We start from the raw sequence: 17,159 nt of genomic DNA on the forward strand, positions 1-17,159 counted from the left end.
CAAATTTGAATTTCAGCGTGTTCCATACATAGCGATAAAAAGATTTGCGTACATACATGTAAAGTACTCTTAAAAACTGTTTCATAAATAATAGATTCCAAACCGTCATGCGATTAATTTATTAGTATGTAACGTACTTACAGCAGCCAGGAATATAACAAGCAAAGCAAAAAACAAATTGTGCAAAATTGTGTGCAAAATTTTCAAAACGGAGCTCGCCGGATGCAGTTAACGAATGGTGGAGGTTCCCGCGACATCCGTTGGAACTATTCAGCGCGGCGATCGCGTCGGTGCGAGAGAGACGGACGATCGCGAAACGAAAATGGCGTCGCGTGCACGGTGCCGATAAATTTTCGTTAGGTTCGTGCGTTCATTATTTTTCGTGGGTAACAAGGCTGAAACGTGAACGGTGTCGGCGGCGTGCGGTCGCGTAACAGTTTACGAAATCTCGCTGGGGATTTGATCGTGGAGCCAAGGCGTCGTTTAGCGTGGACTCGTTAATCGCGGCGTACACCTCGGCGGTCGTGGTGCCGTGGTGCGACGGTCAACGGGGAAAAAGAAGGTGCAAGTACACACGCTGTTTGCGTGTGGCTTTTAAATCGCGGGGACAGCCTCGTTTCGCCGCGAGCCATGTATCCAGTGTGAGGCCCCGTCGTTGGCATGACGAGGGCGGACGCGTTTTATTTGGTTCTCGTGCATCGTGAAATAGTTTTCGTTGAAAGACTCGCGGAACGGTGCGCGAACGGAGACGTGCGCTCGGCAGGCCACCATGGCGGTGAATCCGCGTGATATGGACGGTTTCATGCCGCTCCTGTCAACGACGGACATCAAGAAGAAGTTAAACGTTGGCATTTTGCTCTTCAATTACTTGGGTGACCCGAACAAGAGCATCGAGTGTCAAGACATCGGACAGTTCATAGATAACATCATACCATGGCTCAGCAACGGCAATCCGAAGGTATGCTGTTTTTAACAATACTAATATTTTTACAAACGAACCACCCCTCGGACTAATCAGACGAGCATGTCCCGGAGCTTTCGTGTTCAGCTGATTCATTGGACAAAAGTCGTCGTATCCTTTCTCTCTCTTTGGCAGCGCCTTTGTATCTTCGTGCAGGAAAATGAGAGAGGTCAATCGTTTGATGTTTTCGCCTTTTAAGGAACTGTATTGACTTGCGTTTGAACCGAGTGGACGTTGTCTGGTATGTAAACAAGACCCTGAAAACCCGCCCACCATCGTTTTCTATCTGACGATGTTAATAGGTGCACAGTAATGGTCAGCTACTTTCGAGCGTGTCATTGTTTAATAACACACATTAACAATCGCGCATTGTTTGATCGGTTAACGATTAGAACGATTAAGGAATCGTAGGAATGGTGGTGGGGTGTGCCGGGTGACAAACTGGCTGGATTGTGTGCGTACGAACAGCGGTTCTCATTCCATTCACATTCTCGCGGGGATCGGAACGTCGATCGGCGTGCAAAACGATTTAATTATAGAGACGATAAAAATATAAATAAATAAAATATGGCCGATGACAAGTGGCTGACAGTTGTGGGATCGCGGAGAGGACTCCCTTGGCCCGAGACACAGTATTTGTGTACATTTTATTTTTGTCGACCTATATATCGCCATGCACTCGAAACTTTCTACGCTCGATACTCTCGAACGAACGATATGATTGCGAGACGGGTACCTGGCCGATTTGTAAATAAAATTCGGCTTTTCACGCGCTACGGATTCGGCGGAAAATACGAATTTTTACTACGCGGGAAAACAGGTGTGAATATCTTGCGAAAGATTCGCGATCGTTCAATTGCCCAATTCACTGCCGGGAGATCTAGCAGTCGATCCGATTTACTCGCGTTGTCACCCGCTTCTTATGTTGACCCTTAGAGAGGTTAGGAACTTTGAGAAATGAGTGGGGCATACTAATCGTATAAACCTAGTACGTACATGATATAGATAACATTTATTTGAATGGATTCACGGAAATTAAGTATAAGCTTATTATTACTTAAGATCACCAAGGAGGGGATTATAAGTTGATAAAGAAGCGAATTGGGCGATGACTCACCGCAGTCCACAAATCTCAGATTGCATCTTTTTGTGCAATCCTGGAAAATATTTTTTCCATGTCTCCAAGGGTGATATTTAACAATGTTTCTCAAGAAAATCTATCAGCCAACCTCCTGTAACAATCCTTCAATCTAATTCATTATTTCGCTCTCAAGATTAAAATTCCCAAGGTCATCGCCACCAACGTCAGCTACCATAGCCTGTATTTAGCTGCAATTTCGCATACCACTAAATCAACGCATTCGACTTAAAATTCCACGCAACTAATCTAAATATTTCATTTATACAGCGCAACGTTTTATCTTGATGCAATGTCTACGAAGTGGTTCTCAACCGGATTTTAGACTAACTCGACCCTTGGGCCTGATCTATCGCTAGTTTAATACTATTTTCGGCGGTTTTATCAAGATTTGAAAATGTTGCTGGCTCCGATCGACTTATGGAAACGGATCCATTCCGTTGCACCCGAAAACTGTCGGTTTCCCTCGTTTGGCGGTGGCCCCCTCCGAAATCAATATCACGACCTTAGTTTTAATAACGTTGCTCGCGTGACGGGCTCCGGCAATTGCAACAATCGTCGGGCCGCCGACGCCGGCGGCTATGCACGCCATGTAAACGATTATTTACAACGAATTCGCCGGCCGGTTCTCCGCTTCTACCACGAAACCGCCCGGTTCTACCAGAACACCGCCATTAAGGGAAGAACTTTCACGCCATGTACGTAGCGTGTCCTTTGGCGCAGTATGTCACGCCGGGGCATGCCGCGGAAAGACTTCGTGTTTAGTCGGGTCCATTAAGATCGAGCTAAATGCTCGCCGGTTGCAGAAAAAGAAACACTAGGCAATACCTGAAAGTGAAACGCTAGCTGTTTGCTGTACAATATTAGCCTAATGAGTTCGAACTATAGGGAACGTTGCAACACTGTTCCTCTTTGACTACGGTGATGTTGTTTCAGGGCATAATAGCACGGTTGATTTAGGAGCTGCAGGTGCGCTTTGATAAATAAAAATTGTACGAGGGATTTGATATAAGTACCATAAGGAATGTCGAACAGCTTTTCCTCTTTGATTCTGATGAAATTAATTTGTGAAATTATCGAATTAATTTAGAGGGTGTAAGTACGTTTTCAGGAATAATAGTTATTTTCGATATTTAATATTTCGAAGAAGTTCATTGTTGATATGTTATTTTTAGGCTGCAGAATGTGTCCATTTACAGGAGAAGTGTGTAGGCGAAGTACAGGACAGTGGAAGCATTAGGAGAATTCTAGAATAAATCCGTAGAAGATAGTTATCATTAGCGTTACAGCAATTAAAGTCAAATAAAACTGTGATGAAGAATAACGAGTGGATAGTAATAGCATTATAATTGGTATGACGCTACAGACGAAGTTTTGCCATTAGTCAAAAATTTGGAATTTATCAGGAATTCATTTGGAATATCTCTTGCGAATGCAAGAATTGTTTCGTTATTAATTAGGGCTACTAGTCTCGCTAGCGAGTGAATCACGTGGGCCGTGATTAATAAGAAGACCTGCAATATGTCCAGAGATAAGTCCCAGCCAGGAACGGTTGCCAAAATGTATATCACGGATAATGATAACGGGACTTTTCCCATTATCTTCCATTCAGGATTTGATACTCCCACTACGACGCCAATTGGCCAGGAAATTCAATTCCATTCGTGTCTCCAGTACAATTGCTATCGCGACTGTTCCAAAGCGTGCAGATATTCAGGAGAAAGTCGCCAAAGAAAATTTTAATAACGATGGCACCGAAAAATTCGCAATAATATTAACAGTGGTAGCAAATATTTATCATTATAGTTTATATCGGATTAGCGATGGTGAGAAGTTTCAGACTGTCACTGAACTCTTTGCGACTACAGTAAATACTTTATAACTCCATCGAAGTACTTTATAATTGTACCCGAGACTTTATAGGCGGCGGTGAAGAATTTATAATTATAACAGAATGTTTTCAGTGATTCTATATACAAGTAGTATCTCTATAGTGAACACACAGTTATTTCCATCGTTTCCTGGAATTTTTGAATTTGCATAACAATCGACATATTGGAGGCACTATTATACTTTGCAAGAAGTCTGGACTCGTTGATGCCAGCAAAGAAAACAAGGTCGACGCGAAGGTGGTTAGTTACGAGCCTTTACCAATTCGGTTAATGGGAATGGGCCCAAGCTGACGTCATATCACATGAACGACGCAGAATCGACACTAACGAAATTTCGTCAGGCAATCTGCTTGCGTCATGCTCGCCGGGCAGCATGCAAAACATCAGAAAAGTCGCCCTCCGTCGTTGATAAGCTCGCTGGCCAGGCTAAACTTTACGGGCGTAATTGAATTTCTTCCATAATACATGAACCGTGTGCCCCTGTGTGCACTATACCGGACACTTTTCACCGGGTAGTGCACAGGAACGCACACCAAACAGGCATATTTATAACGTACCGTTGCCCGTTCACTCCTATATTTAGCGTCGCTTTTTATTGTTGTTACTCTAAGCGTATACCGCCGTTTCCAAGAAGTGACCAGCGACTGTGGATCGGATCAAGTTCGATGCACGCTGCACTCTATTGGAAACACGCTGCTAAGACATATCCGGGGATTTCGTTTCACTTTCCCCTGCAGAAATTTCACCCTGGATATCAATCTTGGATTGAGCCAGACAAACAAACTAGAAAGTAAGCCAGACATGCCATAGCTATTTGTTAATGTCAACGTGTCCTTGCATCTTGCAAATTTGCGCCCGACACGCACAGTTTACTATACAAATTGAATTTAATCGTTATAATTCCCCTAATTATAAAATGAAGAGTGTAAAATGAATTTCAATTGCTTCAGGTATAATTACTACGAAGTAGAGCTCCAACTGCAGAAAAGTTCCACGTTTCTCGGATTAGGGCCAGTTCCATGCCTCGGATAAGTGAGAATTTCGTTCTCCAGCGAGTCTCGAGCAGACCAAATTACAAATTTTCGTCCAGCAGACTCGAGAAACTTTTTCCCAGTAATTAATCTGAATCTGGTTCCGACAAGAATGGAATTGTCCCTATTGTCTCCGGCATTCTTTCGAAGAAGTTTCTGCGGCTAGCGAAGTTGAGGCATTGTTTAACGGATTCTTGGTCCCCGGCATCGGTAACCGGACGCATTAGCATCCGAAGAAACCGGCACACGCTACTCGTGCATCATTATCTAGTGACACTTGTTGCTGCAGCCCCGTTATTAGCTCTAAAATGTCCGCGGCACGCAAGACACCGCGTTTTACTCGCTGAAAGGTGAACGGAGTCAAAACACGCGACTATGGTTGTTGTCTCTTCATCGACTTCTCCGTTTATGTCCAGTTTCATTGACCAGTTTCGGACCATCAATTTAATCCTCCATAGTCCATATTTCTTTCTGCAGTTATTAAAAAATTGACCTAATTTTAAACCTAGATATATCACGATCAAAAAAGTATTATTCCCATACGTATAGTTTATGGAGATCCAATAGGACTGAAAGTTTTAAATTACTTTTTGCTCTGGGGCTTTGCGAAGCCGTCTGCTCTCGAACTTCCGCGGATTGCTGATCAGCGTGATTACTATGCTCCAGACGTAATAACTCTTCTTTTAGAATAGTTTGGAGGATCGTTGAAAAGCACGCCAGAGATCTCTGTTGTTCTAAGAAGAAAGCTGCACTTTCTCTGCTTCTCCTAGTTGGAATACAAATTCTGGAAAGTTCATAATTAGTTGTTCGACACCCTGTAGAATAGAGAAAGAGTTTCAAGTTCAGGAATAAGCATTATGGCAGGCGTTTAACTGTTGATTGGAGAGATCGTTCGCACTTCACGCTGTGCGGCGAATTTACTGAGACGATTTCATTCGTCACGCTAGTGATACGTAATAAATGCCCATAGTTTGTGGTTTATGATGATTGATGATCTGCAGCCAGACGGACTTTCTTCGAAAAATTTCACTGAAAAATCTGCCGTGGCGATGTGCAGGAAACGGGTGGCTGCGTTTGGCTGGAAATTTCTGTCTACACTCCGTAATAGATGCACATTAAATAGTATAAAGTATATTATTTCTTCTTTTTAGTGCAATGTGGAGATTCTTTTGTACTCTTAGAAGAATGTACACAGCTTATCGCTTTGATCTCGTGGGTACCTCGAATAGCATACTTCCTTAAGATATAGCAAAAATTTCAAGTTGATTGGTTCGGCACATTGTTCTTAATTAAAGTTTGAAGTTGTAGCTCGAGATGCCTAATTACTAGACCGCGAGTTTGACGCATTAACGAGAATACTGAAAGCATGACGAAAATACCTAATGGACGAATCCGCAGGGACATTTCTAAAGGATTTAACAACCACTGCCGCGGATACAAAAGCCGGTATCATTTGAGAAGTGATCCAGAAGCATTTCTCCAACGACGAGTCAGCTGATCGTGGCTGGTTAACAGGTTCAGACAAAAGAGGACGCGGCGTCAAAAGGATCATAGCTTCCAATAGCCATCTCCTTGGTAGAGGATACATCAAGAAGGTTGCAGGCCGTTCTTAATTTTCGGCAAACTCGCCATTGTCGCGGTGTTGGCAAAGAGCCTACTGGCCGGCTACGTGATCAGCCTCCCTATTCCGGCCCTATCGATCAGCTAGAAGAAAGTTTCTTCTTGCTGCGGTTCAACCCAGCCCTCTCCAGTCGGCTCGTATCGGCATTGAACTTTTCCCGAGTCCGTCCTGTCTGGCCTGGGTCCCTGGCTGCTAAATTCAATTCGGAGCTCCAGGGAGCTCGGTTTGGAGCTGAATCCAGCCGGCAGTCGGATTCAATCAGGCCTGCAGCCTACCTCTTAGGTTCTGGAGGTGAATTTAGACCCGGTATAGTTTGATGGGAACTCAATAATAAGTTATTTCGCCTGTCCGATGGCTGGGGTTGATACTTGGTGGCGGCGATTTGGGGGATTCGCTTCGCACACCTGCTGTTCTCATGAATTTTATAGTAACACATGCTCTACTGAAAATATAGCTAGTACTTTCTGCAGTGAAAATATTTATTGAAGGAAAATTGATGCCAGACGAAATATTAATTGCCACACATGGAAAGTAGAAAAATATTAATTGTCTCGACTTTCACGTCAGAGAAAAAAAGATTAATTATAACTATACGCAGGAATAGACTTTCTGCAGGTAATTTCTTATGTTACCTTATTCGTGGCCAGGTGCATAAGATAAATTGATTTTACAACCAGTCACGAGTCACGTAAAAATTCCATGACGTAATGAGGAAGAATATGCAGACCCAGTTCAGAATGGAGCAAAATTTTTGTGGCGATACGTCGACTATCCAGAGCGATACAATGAACATCAATCATAATTGGTTATAACATAAGCGGGATAAACCGCATTGCGTCGATTACATAATAAGTATTAAATAGCTGCAGGTATAATAAATATCGATCGCAGTTCTGTATCGTGGATCGCGACACACCGACTGGAATATGTTGGAATTAATAAATACCAAGCTTCATCTAGTAAAATGAACACCAAGAAAAATCATTTAAATATCAGTCTCGTTTTGCTAATGAATCTACAAGAACTTGATTCCTGAGAAAAAACTACGAATTGGTCGTCATCGACAGATTTGACTTGTGTCTGACTACTCCGAGATAAATCTACTTATTCCTAGAAAAAGGCGCTCCATCCTTTCAGTGTACTAATTAACCACGTGTAGTAAACAGAAGTTATTTGGGTCGCTTTGCTAATTAATTGCATAGTTAAACGCGTATTCTACTTGATGCCCATTTTATTTTTAATTTAAGACATTTCTTGGAAGTACAGTAGTTTCTTTATGGACGTGAGCTCTGTATAGACTTTTAATGCTAAAACAGAGCGCAATTTCCAAGTTATGGTTTCCATAAATATTCCAATTGCAGAAATGTTATTTAAATGCAGCTTCTCTAATTCTTCGTAGAAAAAATCCCAGTCTGCATGCATCCTTGAACATTCTCGGTCGGGAAGCAAAAAATCCAAGCGCAAATCTCGCAAATTTCGCGGTTGCCATGACTCGTCATAAGCGTAATCGATGAAACACGAGAGCCGAGGGAAAAGGACGAGCCGTTTTGGATTCCACCGAGCATTATGAGGATATTTATCGTTTCTACGACGACCTTTCGCTGGTGTTATCGAGCGGTGCAGCAAGGTGGACACCGGAGCAGACGTTATGCAAGTGACAGTGTGTGCGTTCGGCGTCATGATGCATGTGAAAAGCATCAAGATCACCGTCAGGCGAGGGTGATGTCATGGTTTAAATTCGAAAAAGGAAACGTTTGCCGCGAATGAAAAAGGAAGAAAACGAACCGAGCGAGAGGAGCAGAGACAGAAAGATAGCGAGAGAGAGACAGAAATATATCACGGCAGTTTACGTTGTGTCCTGTGTCCTTGACATCGATACCAGCGCAACGATACCTTGGAGAAAAAATGGTGCAGCTAAGATCTCCCATAACGAACCTCATTGTGATCCAATTGCATCGCGGCGGTCAGATGAAAGGGATACAGGGCGTAGAGAATCATCCTGCAATAAATATTCCTTGGAAATTGCTTCGAGATCAGCCTCAAGCTGCCTTAAGATACTTCGTTAGCAGTGGAAATTTTATGGTGGACAATTGGAGTAGATAATCAAGAGGAAACAGATAAGTAGCAACACGACTAGACGAAATGGGACAGAGTAGTGTAAAATAAAGTACTTTTTTAGCAGCAGAAATTTTATGATAAGACAACCGCAGAAGATAATTCATAGGAGACAAAGAGGTTTAAATAACTAAGTGGAACTACGAAAAGACACAGCTGACGAAGAGATATAAACAGGCAGAGAAGGAAGAAGCGAAAATCGTTCAGATAAACCATAGCCAAAAATACCACAAAAAACATGGTAATCATGTGGGAGATAAGGAGGATGACGGAGCAACGGGAGTAAACAAGGCCCGTGGAAGAAGTCAAGGAGCGTCGCTAGTCTAAATTAGAACAAACGATGAGAATCACTGTTTAAATGAGTCGAAAGAGCAATCAAATAGATTACCGCAGCTGAGGCGGCGTTTAACGTCAGTTGAAGACTCCTTCTGGAAAACACTCTAAGTGCTAAGGATTAGTCTATTCCTGCAATTAAGTGGTCATTCTATTACTCGAACTCTCGCGTTCTTTTATTTCGTTATGCCAACAGAGATTCTCTATTTATTCATTTACTCAGCACAAATCGATTTTGCAACATTTATATTCTGGTCCTGTAACTTTCCACTCGTAGTAACAACTGTTCTATTATCTGAACTCTGGCGTTTCTCTATTTAGTTCTGCTACATTCTCAACTTTTCTTTCTACTGAAATCTACATCGATGGTAGCAACAAAGTAACTATTTTAATACCCGAACTCCCACGTTTCTCTGCCCAGCACTGGCTCCAAAGTTCCTCTATTTAGCATCAGCTGAATAAAAAATTGAGCTTGGCAACATTCGTAGTCACCTCCCCGACCGCACGCTGGTAAAAGTATATTTCTGCGTGCATATTGCTGTAAGTTACGTTCGCACAGAGCGGTCCAACGATGCGCGAAACGTTGAAGCCGTTCGCGACCATAAACGAGCAACGGGGTGCACTCTATTCGTCATCCGCCGTCACGGCGCCTCGCGACGGAAGCTGAAATGCATTTCACTGCGATCGCAGAAGGTGGTGGTGGCACCTCCCACGTGGTTTTAACAGTTTTAACGGGCCCTGCTCCCAGCCCAGGTTCGACGAGTAAGGCCAGACAACTCGCCCACGCGTGCTTCGCGGTTTCGAGCAACGATCTTCGGGCACCGTGTGCACGTACGATCTATTGTTGTCCCCTTGTTCGTGATCTACTTGACGCCGGCGAGAGCTAGTCTTCTTTCAGGCGAACTTTATGCGCTAGCTGATTCGCACAGATAGGGTTCAAGGTGCCCGTCCGCTATAGTTGGCTCGGCCACGATGCCATCCATCGATCACTCGTTGATCCTTGACACGCAGTTTTTTTGCAACCACGTCCGCTACTGGGACTCCGTTGGCCGACCCTTGATTCGATTAGACGATGATCTTTCTTAATTGAACAGTTAATTCGTCGCGATATTTGTCATCGTCTTGTTGCTCGCGGAAGCGGCGTTATTTGGTCTCCTAGCTGACGTTTCGAATGCATCGAGCGCATGGGGTGCAATTTTTGGACTGTCAGGAGATCTTTCTTTTCAAAGGGAAAAGAACAAAGTCGTCTAATTAATATTGAATGAACGTTCTGCTCGTTAGGTTTAGTTGTTTAAAGTAATTGAGCGAATTCTGAGTCAGAAGGGGCAGAATTTCTGGCATTTTAGGTGTTCACCGACACACCCTGTTTCCAAGATTCGAGCATGCTAAATCAACTTCGCTTCCTTTGCGGGCTGCGTTAACAAGTCGGACGTACAACGTTGAACACACGAACGGATTCGAGGGTGAACGAACCGTTCCTCCGAGAGGACGAGCCAGATCAATATAGAAAGTGCAAGTGTAGCGTCGGGTGGTGCATTTATCGTCGGTTCCACCCCTAGCACGGAGGAAACCCGCCGCTCCTTCTTTCCTTAAGGCTTGTGCTATAACGAGAGTTAAATCAACCTTGTTGCCACCCTCAGTTCAACCACACGCTCGCTACAATATTAATAAATATCACTTTGTTCAGCTATAAATATTGTTTCTGATAAATTGAACCACTACCGAATCAAAGTTCAGTCACATACCTATTTTATTTAAAATATTTTAATAGATATTTTGCCATAAATTCATAAGATCCACAATCTAGTAATATTTAATGAACCTTCTAACTCATAATCTGCATTATAATTTTTATCGAAAACATCTGACACCGCCGATAAGACATCGATATTACTGTTAACACAACATGTCAGGAAAAATGAGCTCGTGACAGTGGAGTTAATAGTTCCGCGACGTTCGACGTTATCCGATACCGTAGACCGAAACGGGGGTGTCAGCTGGGAAAAATCGTTTCCGAAGTGTGCACAGTCGATCCAATGTCAACGTGTCTGCGAAAACCGTCCATTACTCCGCGACGACGGTTTAAATACATTTAACGAACCGCTATACATAGGCGTATAAACCTATTTTAGTTGCCGCGGGGTAAACGTTCTCTCAGGGCTGCCGTCTGGCTGTGACATCATTGCTCAGCGCCGAGGCTTGACGTTTTTCTCGTGCTGTATGTCCTGACTCCCATATAATTAGCACACGGCCTGATCATTAACGGCAACGCGAGAGACTCTCGTGCTAGGTCATTCCACGATCTCTTCTCCCTGTCGCGAGAGGAGGGACAGTGATCGCGGATTTAGGGGATCACTGCTTCCCACAGCTTGATCCACGTTCTCCTGATCCGCGTTTGCACCGAAAAGAGGATTATCTAAGACTGAGAAAGTGGCTGGCAAAGTCGAATCATGTCGTGATTTTACACGAAGCTTGCTACCGATGCTGGAAATAATGTTTCTCTTGCAGTTCCCGTCTTCTGTGTATTGTATTTAAAAAATACACGATCGTATACATATTTAGTGGAAATTATGCGTCGTTGTATACCATTAACTACCGCGCTATTATTGGTGGTTGCAGATCGTTGTAAATCAGGTTCTCACATTAGTGGTCCAGCAAAGAGTGGCTGCTAATTACATTGCCGTTCGTTAGTGTCTGATAAACTCGTGCCAGAAATCGATTTGCGATCAATGAGAGCTTCTAGCTAGTGGTTTTCTATCGAAACCCGTAATCACCGCGAACATTAAACCATCTAATGGCGCAATAATTGTAGACTCTTAGATCATTCTTTAACAATGAGAATCTCCAATAGACGTTAGCTTAATTTCAGATTTGTTCGATATTAAATTATAAAATAACGTTTTATATTTTTGAATCTGCAGCATGATAGCAGACTTCGATGTTTTATGATACTTTTACAGAAACAATTTTGTTTTAGACATACCACCATTTGCACGCAACCGCAATCCCCTCTATAATACCTATAATAAACAGGTTGCGACGAAATAAAACACAATAGCGTTCCAATCATTTTCAAACCCAGGCCGTGACATTGTCTGAGGGTGCATTTCGTGTGTCACTAATTTCCCGCCAGTAAATCACACGCATTAAAGGTTTTTTTTTAGCGGTTTCGCGTGCGCGACCACGGGGCCGGAACGTGTGTAATTCGTTCAAACCGTCGCAATTACGTGTTGATGACGGCGCGCAGCGAGAAAAAATATAACCGCCGCGAAGTAATCATTACGAGTGCACGGAGAGGGCTCGCAGACGAAGCATAATTATGACCAAGAGGGAAAGTGCGAGGGGTCTACGATTTCTTTTTTTCCAGGTTTAAGGGAAGCGCACCGGCAGAGTTTATCTTGCGTGGATCAATATGCCGCTGGACCCTGCGATATAAACACCCCTTGCTGTAGGGTGCTTTAACCCCGTAATACATTTAAATTCATCCCGGTAATGAATTCCTAATCGACCTTCTCGATTTCAATCCCTCGATTTACAACTCACGAAACAAGCTTTTATCTCCGGTATATTAAAATCAATGGGAGTTTTTTTTTATTTTAATTAATACGTCTCCTCGGGACATCACTTCTTCAATTCTCGCCCCGGGGAATAAATCTGTGCAATCTCATAACTTTCGCATAAAAATCCGCAGTTTACTTTGCAAAGCGTCTTTCAAGTCTGACGACTATTCCGCTTGTTTTCAGAAGCGGCGTCGTCGAGTTTAATGAAAGAGTTTATAAACTTCTCTCTTTACTTTCCAAGCACTCCTCATTATTTTCATTGTTTAATTTTTCCTTAATGCGACGATCCTGTCGCCGTTTCTCGTTTCCGGAAATGAATCGAAATGGATGACTTTCAGTTCAAAGGCCGAGAAATGTTAAGTGTAATGAAGTATAAATCATTTTACTCGTACCGCTCGTCCGATAAAAATTCTTAAACATCCAGTTCGTTGCCGTTTTCTTTTTCATGAAACTATACAGTCGCATCCGCCGTGGTAGGCTTTAATGACAAATCAAATACCCTAGATTGCACATCCACCCACGAAAAGTCGTGACGCCGTGTGTAACACCAGCAGCGAGCGTGTTAATTGATCTCTCGTCATAGAAACCGCATAAGAGCCTTCTATGCCGAACAAATTGCCCAGCAATTCTCGATCGTCTCCGCTCGATGGAGAACACTGCGAACAACGTTCCTCTGAGCGAAATAGGACAATCGTTCTCCTATAATGGTCGGGGCTGCGCGATCTCCGAAGCAAAAAAAAAAATAAAAAGAAAACGAAAGAAAGAATTTCTTGGTTCTTGTTGCAGGTTGTACAGAATGGTTTGGAAGTCCTTACGTTCCTGGCGGATCGCATGGGCCACGACTTCAAGCCCTACGTTTCCAGCATTATTCAGCCGACGATAGATAGACTGGGTAAGTGTCCTCAAACTTTTACTCTGTTCGTTCCATCCCCGACGCGTTCATAAATTATTTCTTAATAATGGAAACTGTCCGGTAACCTTCGGCATCCTTTGCTTTAGTTCGCTGCTCGCGGGAACTAGTTGTGAAACTGTTCGCTCGATGCCTATACAGTGTGTCTACCTGTAACTTTATCGCCGGTGATACTTATCCCCGGTTTACGCTCCGATAAAAAAAAACCACCTGGACTGTGCAGTATCGGAAACAATATCGTAAAGCCAAGTCGGTTTCCCGACACTGATTCCAGAATAAAGATATACCGTTCTACCCTTTAACGCGTTGACCGTGTTACACAATTTTGTTGCAATATACTCGGGCAAGTCGAATTGTATTGCTGTGGGCTAATTGAGCTTGAAAAAAATAATTCGAATAAACTTGAAGCATCTGGTACAAATGCACCGGTAAAAAATCAGAATGACGTAATTCGGGCCACAAAGGGTTAGGATGTCGAGAATCTTTGTTCGGTGTATTTGGCATCATTTTGATCTAGTTGGCCCAACTGCATATAACTGCATATACGGCATGCATTCCAGTGAGAAAAAAACGCAGCTTCGTGCATCGGTTGGCATCAGAATTATGTCAGCATTAATACGTTCGTCAATTGTAAACTACCGGTGTCGTCTTTAAGATTGGTATTGGAGAATTATTTTTAGTCCTCTGGCCTTGGCCTTATTTTGAAAGGACAAGATATTTCCATACCGCGAAATCTTATACAGTTGCGCTCCCTACAAACGCGATAGAATTATAATAAAGCACGAGTTTTAGTTCTCAATTATTTGGATCACGTGGAAAATGAATAAAGCTCGAACTTCGCCAGGAGAAAATGGGAATTTGCTTGAAGTTCCACGGTCCACGTATTACTCATTAAATCACTCGGTTCTGGAGCATTCTCCAGACTAAGTGCTAGAAAAAAATGTCACCCGATCTTGAATGAGACTAATTGCTAGGCTGCGGAACTTTATGCCAGTTCTCATTTTCATAGATCATTCTACAAAAACCGGAGTAAAGTGGAGAATAATTCTGCTGATTCAAAGACTCCTTACAGTGAAAATAACATGAAAGTGTTGTCAACAGGATCTACACATTTATGTTCTATTAGATCAAATGACTACAAAGAAAAGAATTATATTAAACGCAGACTTAAGAGAAAAATAGAAAATCATATTGATCTCTCTCCCCGGAGCAAAGAATTATATAAAGCTCTGTCTGCTTTACATAAAACTCGCCAGAGATTCCCAATCTGGCAATAATTCCCAACAACCGGCAAACAAGCCTCGAGGAAATAAAGTTCACAGTCGCTGATAAAGCCAGCAGAGACACCCTGTATGCGAAACCGTATTTCAGCCGTTTCTGAGCGTCTTATCGGTTGAACTTCATCGCTCACTCGCCGGGAGCGCCGGATAAAATAAGCACGGAAGTAGAACCGCATTCAACGAGACGCGATATTACGACCGAGATATAAATATACGGCGAAAACCGGTCTTTTGAGTTTTGCCCGTGTCGCGCTGTCCCCGGCCGGCGTGATCTACGCGCTCTAGCCGCTTTAATTAGGTGACACGATATTCTTTGTTCCCGCAGGAGACAGCAAGGATGCGACCCGGGAGAAAGCGCAGCTGGTGCTGCTCAAAATCATGGAGAAGGGCTGCATGTCGCCCCAACAGCTCCTGGACAGATTGCGACCGGCTTTCGTTCATAAAAACGCCAAGCTGAGGGAAGAAGCCCTGATCCTACTGACTACCACGTTGAACGAGTAAGTATTGTCCTCCCACGAGATATCGTTTTTGGTCTGCTCGAATTTTATCATGGGACACGGACAGCTTAAATAATTTAAGAAAATTCCGGGCCACTGTGACCTGTCTTGCCTGTAAAATAGCTTTGAGAAAGGTACCAGTGTCAATATTTGAAAATGTCGATGTAGAAGCAAGCAGCGGCGAGCAAATACTGTCTGAAGTAGCAGTCAAATATATAATATTTGTACACTGTACAAATTTAAAACTCGTGTTTCAAAGTAAATATATAAATTGAGTTGTTGCACACTCTTAAGATCATTAAGTCCGTGTAAGGGGAAATATCTTCCAAGATTTTAAAGCATTCCGCATTTCTTAATCAGGGTAGAACAAAAAGGGGTATCAGAGTATTACCGTCGTAATGCGATTGGAACAGAGCGGAATCGTGTCGTGTGTTTGCCAGAAATCACAAATTCCTTTCCAGCAGGAAAAAATTTGATTCCTTAATTGCCACGATAAATCCTTTTACAGGCATGGCGCGGACGAAATGATGCTGTCGGGCGTGATTCCAAGTATCGTGAAACTGCTCTCGGACCCATCCGAAAAAGTCCGAGAGACTGCCATGAACACGCTAGCAGACATCTACAGGCACGTTGGCGAACGGCTGCGCGTCGACCTGCAGAGGAAACACAACGTACCGCAAGCTAAGTAAGTGAGGAGGTGATCGATTCATGGAAATCGCAATGAATGAATTTTACAAGCAACAGCAACGTCGTATACTATGCTTGGCTCTAAGCTCCGCAGAAATAGCTGCACTAAATATCCTCCTGCGATTTTATTCATAATCTCATATTTTAAACATGCACATATCGTAGTGGAATCACAGGGATTGGTAGATTTTATACACAAGAATTAAAACAATTAAGAAGCTGTCTAATTCGATTACTATTATCGATCTTCTTGCTGAAGATTACATCATTATGTGCAGGATAGAAGGAAGTATACACAGCAGTTGTTCTAGTTACTTGAAGTATTAGATCATGCTACAATTTCGATATTGAATAGCTCGATAAGCGATGAAGTCACTCGAGTAGGTGTTCCCTAATTATTTTGAGCATTGTTCCAAGAGATACTCTAGAACAGTCACTTACACAACTGCTAGACTTCTCCTTACTTGTCCAGGTTTAATTGTTGAACTATATACATGTGCTGCCTACCTAATTGTCGGGTTGAGGCATCGCATGCTTTAGTTGTTGCCTCCTTCAGTACAAAGCAACGTTTATAAAGAGCGTAATTATAGAGTCAGCTACATCAGAAAATGCTAAAACATATGACTGAAAGCAATGTCAAATTTACATGATAAAGAACTTGCAAATCTTCTATTCACCGTGACTGTGTTATAACGTGATTTATTTGTATAAAGTATACATGAGTGGAGGCTTTTTTGTGCAACTATTTCTGTCGTAAATGTACGAACTTATAAATGCTGATTTGCTGATCGTCTGTGTGCTGTTTCAGGTTGCTGTTGCTGATAGAAAAATTCGATCAACTGAAAGCTGCGGGCGACCTGCTGCCACTGGCGTTGTCCTCGGACGGTGAGTTGAAACGAAGTGTTCTCTGGCGGCTGTTATGATGCGAAACGAAGTCAGGACAGGCAGAAAAAGCTTGCGGCACACGCGCGTCACCGCGCTAACATTATTCAGACTGTATCGTGCTGCCATCCATGAACACAATCGCGTGGCGGCAAATGCCTTCACATTCAAGAAGAGACCCGCCTTGTCTCCCCGTCCGTTTCTCTCCTTTTCTCTGTCTTGGCGGACCACGTTCTCCACGGCACACACGAT

General features: G+C 43.0%; 1 protein-coding gene across 5 annotated transcripts in view; it reads left to right on the forward strand.

Moving 5' to 3' along the window:
• Positions 1-198: 198 nt before the first annotated feature.
• Positions 199-17,159, forward strand: part of Chb (CLIP-associating protein) — a 40,643-nt gene continuing 23,682 nt past the window's right edge. For 2 of the 5 annotated variants that reach the window (XM_078179914.1, XM_078179915.1), the window contains exons 1-5: positions 199-958; positions 13,438-13,543; positions 15,167-15,338; positions 15,847-16,023; positions 16,834-16,910. In XM_078179914.1, coding sequence (XP_078036040.1) covers positions 770-958; positions 13,438-13,543; positions 15,167-15,338; positions 15,847-16,023; positions 16,834-16,910 — 721 coding nt within the window. In that variant the 5' untranslated portion in view covers positions 199-769. The remainder of the gene's footprint in view (positions 959-13,437; positions 13,544-15,166; positions 15,339-15,846; positions 16,024-16,833; positions 16,911-17,159) is intronic. The other 3 variants (XM_078179916.1, XM_078179917.1, XM_078179919.1) reach the window with 2 other exon arrangements.

Source organism: Augochlora pura, chromosome 4 (assembly GCF_028453695.1).
Source record: "Augochlora pura isolate Apur16 chromosome 4, APUR_v2.2.1, whole genome shotgun sequence".
Lineage (NCBI taxonomy): Eukaryota > Metazoa > Arthropoda > Insecta > Hymenoptera > Halictidae > Augochlora > Augochlora pura.